General features: G+C 45.3%; 1 protein-coding gene across 2 annotated transcripts in view; it reads right to left on the reverse strand.

Moving 5' to 3' along the window:
- The window catches only part of RGS7BP (regulator of G protein signaling 7 binding protein), a 55318-nt gene extending 49423 nt beyond the window's left edge, over window positions 1-5895 (reverse strand). Inside the window, exons 1-2 of one of the 2 annotated variants that reach the window (XM_081930299.1) lie at window positions 4875-5895; window positions 1282-1448 (exon numbers count right to left, since the gene is read on the reverse strand). In XM_081930299.1, coding sequence (XP_081786425.1) covers window positions 1282-1448; window positions 4875-5036 — 329 coding nt within the window. In that variant the 5' untranslated portion in view covers window positions 5037-5895. Of the gene's footprint in view, window positions 1-64; window positions 126-1281; window positions 1449-4874 lie in introns of those variants that run through there. The other variant, XM_081930300.1, reaches the window with a different exon arrangement.
- Between the last annotated feature and the right edge of the window lie 1854 nt (window positions 5896-7749).

Raw genomic sequence — 7749 nt, forward strand, 5'->3', positions numbered from 1 at the left:
GAAAGACCCTAACGGGAATCAAACTCTATGTATCTAGAGTACATACTGAGTATTCACTACTTACCTGGCATAAGCTTTCAAAAGGATAGATTTTTAGCCTCCTTTTTGCAGGTGCAATTAGTACCTGTATGTTTTGATACATAAAAACGAACAGGCAAGGTAAATGAAATGTGTTCCAAATTCTGCTTGCACCTCAGATATAAAAGGTGGGCATGTAAACAAAAGCGAAGATTTTACAGATGCAAACTGTACCTGCAAGAGGGAAATGGCATTTTCAACAGGGTATTGCTTATTTAATTTCTTTGGTATAAGTTGCTGTCTCAGCTGCAATTACCTTTCTTTCTTTCGTTCTTTGTAAAGACACACAAAAGTCCAGCTAGCCGGCAGCAAATTACATTAGCTGAGATGCCATTGTCTGGTTAGCAAAGGCTTATGAGACATGCATAGCTATGGTCTGGTAACTTTCTTCGGTGGCTTCATATTTACAAAATCTGATCTGGAATGGCTAAAATGGAGCCACCAAGCTGTTGCTGGACTCCCAACCTGCATCAGCCTCAATCAGCAGGGACAATGGTCAGGACTGAAGGGAGTTGCAGATTCTTTCTACAGGTTAGCTACCACTGATCTAGCAACACTCTTTGTAGCATGTTTCTTTGTATTCATCAATTCACAGTTTAACAGTGAATTAGCATTTCCACCTACTAGTTACATGATATAGATAGATAGATAGATAGATAGATAGATAGATAGATAGATAGATAGAGACAGACAGACAGACAGACAGACATTTTAAATCAGGATAGTCCCACACCAGGCTATCCCCCACTCAGTCCTGGGAACCACACTTTGTTGAACTACTTAGAATTCTGTTACAGATTTTTCAGTATCTCCTCAAAAAACACAACATCTAGAGTTTCTACGGGAGAAGGAGTATGTTAAAAGTAGGTTAAACCCTGGCTACATTCTTTGCCACCCTCTTGTTTGGAGCCGTTTTGGATGTATGAGGAGACCAGTCATAATCAAGGCATAAAAATCACTGTAACACTCTTAAACACTGCTGTAGTCCTTTACCACTGTAGAGACCACACATTCATCTGGTCCCAAGGGGAAACTAAGGCCAAGCAGTAGATAAGCTGAGTCAAAAGAGGAATTCAGAAGTATTCTGTGCCACCTAAATGCACCACAGCCCTCGATCATCCCTGCTGAGACTTGCACAGGATTATCAGCCATCCAGAAGCTTCTACATGTATAGAACGGGAAGAAATGGAAGAAGCCTCCTACCCAGAGATTGCTGATAGCTTTTGGTGGGCCTGATAGGCGATCTCACATCCTTTGGTTCGGTTTTTTTGCATTTCGGCACGCAGAGATGGACAACTGACCGAGACGTCCCCAATGGAAATGACCAGTTCACGGTACAGAGCCACCTGGGTGTTGAAATCCTGGACAAGCTGAAAAATAAGAATATAAATTATATGCCTATTTACTAATGAAAGGTGCTTCAGAGATAAGGACTTGTGTGTGTGTGTGTGTGTGTGTGTGTGTGTGTGTGTGTGGCTTCCCCAGCAGGAGCCTGCACTCTTGGATACTAAACAGGACCAGGCTCAGGCTCAATGATGTCATAAACAGCTAAGGATATTGTGGGATCTGCCCTTTGTACACTCAAGAGTATACATTTTCAGTAGGAAAAAAATATCCTGCAAGCTCTAAATATTTGAAAGTGTTTTTTAAATCTTGTAGCAAGCATAAATAACAGCTTCTTTTCCCTCAGAACCGAGGGATTATTTTATCACGAAAGAAGATAATGTTGCCAGAAATAGTTGCCTCCTTTCCCCCCACTGATTTGCAATTTACTGCCCATCTAGGGAGTGGAATGTGCCATTCATTTCTGTACTGGAGATTGCTAACTTAATGTTAAATTATTTTCCTTCTGGCTCCAACGCAGTTTTCACTAGACTCAAGAATCTGAACTTGCTGACTAATAAGAGCTATTAGAAAAGGCCCTCACCGTTTGGTATTCCTGCAAGCTCTTTGGACTGTGCAAAACAAACAAGATGGAAAAACAGATCCCTCCCCCACCTGAAATACTTCAAACCAGCATTCAACTAGCAAATTCATCTTTACGGTTCTGGAAAATCATTACAAGCTGAGCACTATCAAGACTATTATTTTGTTCAAGTGCTAATTTTCTTTTGATTAACCATCATTTTATTTTGTGGTCATAAAATGCATTTGTTTATGATGTGAAACAAGGAAAAGCATGAACAGATTTTTCCAAAATGTCTCCTTGCGAGAGAAATAACAATATTGATCCTCCCAGGTTTGCCCAGCTTTCAACCTTAATTCTCAAACTTACCATAAAACAGGGGGAAACTGCATCCCTACCAAATGCATGATGGTAACATGGATCCTAATTTCATCAAAAACCTAGATCTCAAAGCCAAATGTTGGGCCATAATCTCAAATTGCATTATCAAAACAGTTCTGCTCCTACTGCACAAATCATTGCTGCTATTAGCACATAACTAAAAGACAGCTCATATTATCTAGTAGTAATTTTGGCTTTTTACATTTTTTTTACAAGGAATTACTATAAAGAGGGATAATCCACCCAGTATGTTCAGGCTCCAAGGTATTATTGTGCAGAAGCGTTGTGGAGTGAAAATTAATCTTCCATGTCTTTTCTTTCCAGCCTAAAAATCCACTGGACTGTCACAAATATGTATTTGACAGATCGCCCAAGCTAGGATTCGGCAATGCTATCCCCTAAAGCTCTTCTGTGAAGCTTCCAGGGCCTTGGTAAAGTCCTGTGAATTCCAGCTTTTATTTGTAATCAAGTTTAAGTTACCAGCCCTCATCGTTGCATAAATAAGTTTGCAAAGTGCAAGGATTAAGAAGAAATCTGCTAGACTGAAACAAGGATGCTGCTAAAAGTAGGTTCAAATTAATTTCTTTTCAGAACTCAATCCATAAACTGAAAAGTCAATGATCAATTCAAGTTTTTCACGATGGAGTATATAAAAAAAATTAAGAATACGATCGCGAAACAATCTGGGAGTAAGCCCTACTGAATTTAATGGCACTTACTCTTAGTAAAGATGCAAAGGATTGGAGTAAGAATGCTTCAATGTAAATTCAACTGTCCCACCAACTGACACTAGGATAGATCTTGAAAAGTGTACGCAAATTGTACTAATTACATGTATCTCATGTATCTACATTAGCTTAAATTAGGCCTCTTAGACCTTTGTGCTGAACAGAGGTGCTCATAATAATAATAATAACTACAGGCCCAGTAAATATCTGAATTGGACACTTTCAACAGAGCTACCGGGAATTTGCATTAAGTAAACAGAAGACAGATGTGCTTCCTACATGGCTACATAACGTATCTGGTACCAACAGAAGACAGATGTGCTTCCTACATGGCTACATAACGTATCTGGTACCAACAGAAGATAGATGTGCTTCCTACATGGCTACATAACGTATCTGGTACCAACAGAAGACAGATGTGCTTCCTACATGGCTACATAATGTATCTGGTACCAACACAGTCCACATCCGACACAAAAGAGGTCTACTAATGGGTCCAGGCTATTTGGGCCACCTGTCAAGGTAAGAGCTCCCAAATTCCCCTTGCTCATCTGCGAAAAAGCAAGCCTTCTCTAGCTCTATTTCAACTTCCATGACTTGTTACAAGTTCAAGGTTTAAGAGAAACTAAAGGCTTAAGTGTAATCCTACACATTTACTCAAAAGTACGTCCTGCTGTTTTCAACAGAACTTATTGCCAGGTAACGTGTATACAGGATTACAGCCTTACAACCACTTATGAAAGGCTTCATTTCTAGTTGATGTCAGTGTCTGCTTTGACACACTTTGTTGAAAATTATTCTCCTTACATTCAGTAAAACAGGGAAAAAAGAAGACCCACCCAAAATGACATAGTATAAGACAGCTTATATAAAAGGGGGCAGTTAAAAACCTAGGGCATTCCCCCTCACCAGTAACATAAGGTCTAGAACAGCCTAGCACTGGGGTCTAGGCTGTGCATACACAAAACACTTTCCTTTAAAAATAGCAGCAGCAGCTTTGCCATACCCAGTCGAGGGGGGCAATTCTGATCTGCTCAAAAGGAAACTAGTTTATGAGATTGCAGTAGTCAGCAGCTGTTTATCCAGTTGCGGGGAGTTTTCAGAGCAGTTCATTAGCAGTGAGATTTGGCCAGATTCACTTCGGGCTGGTCTTGGGAGGCTTGCAAACAGAATTCAGCAGATATTTGTGTCAGATCCGTTAGCACAGTTGCGCGGGATACAAGGAAGCATATTCTTCCCCCCGCTGCACACACGAATACACGCTTCCTGTGTAGTTCCTACAACACGCAGCTAGCTCCTGGGCTGGGATTTTGCCTGCGCTTGAGTTACAGGTGCTTAGTCCGGTTTTTTGCAGCCTCGGGTGCACTGAATGCACGGAGTCCACAGTATTCCCTCCACATCACAGGAGATTGTTTATTCGACGATCCAACCCTGGCTCCTAACCCCATTCTCCCTCCTCCTTCCCTTCCCGCCAGGCATCAACAGAAACGTTTGCCCGAGCGCCAGCAAGATCCCAGTACGCCTCCCCTCTTTCTCCATGTCGTCTGTACGTCGCCTGTCTTTTAAGTCGCGACGACTTCACGGGGGGGGGGAGAGAGAAAAGGGTGTCAACTCCAATACGTGCTGCAGTTTTTACAAATAGTGCAACTGCACGTGATCAGAATAGACAAGGCGAAAAAGGAAAAAAAAGTGTGTGGGGGGAGAGGAGTGGTCCCTACCACGAACAAGCCAAATGCATTCAAAAAGAAACGGGGGGGGGGGAGCCGTTGCGTTTTACCCACCATCTTGCAGTCATCCAGGGCTAGTCTCTGGCTCTTGGGGGCGCCCTCCGAGGCGCTGCCTCTGCGCTCACCGTCCCTGCTGTGCAGCGGCGTTTTGCTGATCTGGAAGATCGAGCCCGCGGACCTGGGGCGCTTTTTGCGCCCATTCGGTGCAGAACTCATTCATACACATCCACTAAGCTGCTGCTGCTACGCGGATCCCAGCCGGGGCGGGCACAGGCTTTCCAGCACGCCGGCCCCCAAGCGCCGCTGGCGGCGGCGGCGCGTCGTCGTCGACGATGAGCCCGACGAGGGACCCAGAACCGCTGGGGCTCTTGTGCTTCGCCCTCGGCTGCCGCTTCACAGGCGCGAGGGCTGCTGCGGGTCCTGGGCGCCTTCCGCTTGCAGGGGAGCAGCCGGGTACGCGGTCGCCGCGCCTCGTTGCAGCATCGCTCTCCTCCGGCTACAGCAGCGAGGTCAGCGCGGGGGATGCTAAGCAACTTCTTCCCTTCGGCAGCAGCATTTCAATCCCTGGAGCAATCGCGGAGCCTGCTTGCCTCCTTCCTGGTCTCCTGCGCCGCCTCCTCCAAATCCCCGCCGCGATTTCCAGGCAGAGTAAGAAATCCGAGGGCGCTTCTTGGCGCAAGCGGCGCTTCCATTCAGGAGCGCAGCAGCCTCTCTCCCGTCTCGTCCCTAAGCCCTGCGCCGCTGCCCGCGAGCCGCTTCTTTGTGTCCTCCGCGCCCAGCTTCTGGCTCGCCGACTCCCTCCCTCCGCGCCGCAACAGCCGCGCCAGAGCAGAGACGGAGCGGGTGCATGTGTGCGTGTGTATAGGAGCCGGAGTTGGGCGCGCGCAGGCGCACGCCGAGAGGTGGGCCGCTTCGTTTTCCCTTGGCTCGAATTGCTCGGCTCTAATCGCTCGCCTTAAGCCCGTCTCCGGAAGAAGGCTCCCTTGGCCAGCGATCCCCAGGGCGAAACCCTGCGGGAGGGTTTGCAGAGAGAGAGGATTGGGCTGGCTCTCCAGATTACTGTGTGCCTGATTTGGCGCTACTCAAACGCAGGCGGAACTCGCCCCCCCCATCCCCAGCGCCATCCCCCAACGGTCCTTCGTAACCCTGGGAATCAAAACAGGAAAAGGTTTGAAAATGGGCCCTTGGAAATTTGGTATCAGTTTTGGGACTGCGCTTCATGGCAGGACATCACAACAAGCCACTTCTGGCAGTACGCAAGGCGCTGTGACCCATTATTTCACATCCTCTCCCCCTCCCCCTCCGCTCCTCCATTCTGCCTTCTATCGCAAAGATGTAGATTTATGTCAACCTGTGTGCCATCTGGATCATGGGGTGCCACGGGCAAAAGGACAGGTGCTTTGCAGAAAGACGTGTTGACCACAGATTGGTCAAGATTACTCATGCAAAGGAGTCAGCCCCACTCCAAGGAATGCATGCAGGAACCAGACCCATTCATGCTGGATCTGAAACCAGCCATAATACAAAATATGGGTAGCAACTTGGGGGCAGGGCGAGTTACTGGTTGGGTAGCCTTACACACATGGGTGTCGCAGCAGGTGAAAATTTTAAATTATACCCCTTTTCGTTTCGCAGCGTACACATACCTTTTCTGTAGCCACTTGCAAATACAATAGAATTTTTCTTCTATCAAGACAAAATCATTACATCTGTAATGCACCAGTTATCACCCGGGAAATGCTGACTTTTAAAAAATGTTTTCAAAAATCTTTCGAAAAATGGAGACTTGCCCTTAAAGGCCACCTGTGACACATTTGCCTAACATGCCTAAAAACATGACACTGGAATTCAGAGTCACCCAATGAAACTGGCTGGCTGCAGGTTCAGGAAGGTTGTGTTGTGTTCAACACTTAATTCAATGTACTGAATTCCCAATCACAAATTTGGTTTTGCTATCACTAGATGATCTTTTTTTAAAAAAAAAAGAAGAAGAGAAATTCATGGGGAATAATTACAACAATTAGCTATCCCAGCTTCCATGAGCACAGGAAGGTACAGCCAACAAATGATGTGTTTTGCTGTCATACCCTGCTTGTGAGACCTCCTGGCTGGCTATTGCTAGAAGGAAAATGGTGGACCTAGTTTGATCCAGAAAGTCAGTACTTAGGTTTCTTTGACTAATATCCATACAACATGGACTGTGGTTGTTATTTTAATCAATTTGTGTTTGAGACTTATCCAGCCTGGGTACTTTTGAAGATGGGCAGGATATAACAGCTATAAAACATAAAACAGTTAAACATTAAAACAAAATAAACCATTCAGTATAGTTAAATAAAACTTCAACCATCTGTCAGTATATCACTCTGCAGGCCAGTTCCTTAGTGTTTGAAAGGCCTGAGGAAAACTGCTAGTTTTCAGCTGGCACTGAAAAATCGGCAACAGCTGATTCTTTGGGGGAGGTGTACTCCATAACCCGGGTGCTATTGTTGAGAAGGCTTTCTGATGAGTCACTAAGCATTGGAACTAGCAGAAGGGCCTCCTCAACAGATCTCAGATCATAGGAAGAGGTGTTCCTTCATGTAATTAGGCTGTAATCTGTGTATTTTTATTAATTTCATTTCTATACTGCTTTATATTTTTAAGAAGACATCTCAAAGCAGATTACAATATATTAAAATACCTGCTGTTGCTGCTGCCAATCCTGCCAGTGGTGTTTCATGGCAGGCAGCAGCTACAGAAGCTCAGACTCAGTGTCCTGGGTCTACACTAAGAGACAGCCAATCAGGGCCACAGCCTCCCAGGCCAGGTGGGAAAAGGTCTGCAAAACAGAGAACAGGTTGCAGGTCTTCCAGAACTCACAGCCAAGTTGAATTAGTCGCAGTAGCAAATAAGCAGCCAGTGGTGTCTGTTTAAGCATTGGTGTCAT

Source organism: Podarcis melisellensis (genome assembly GCF_964234715.1).
Source record: "Podarcis melisellensis genome assembly, chromosome: 11".
Taxonomy (NCBI): Eukaryota; Metazoa; Chordata; class Lepidosauria; order Squamata; family Lacertidae; genus Podarcis; species Podarcis melisellensis.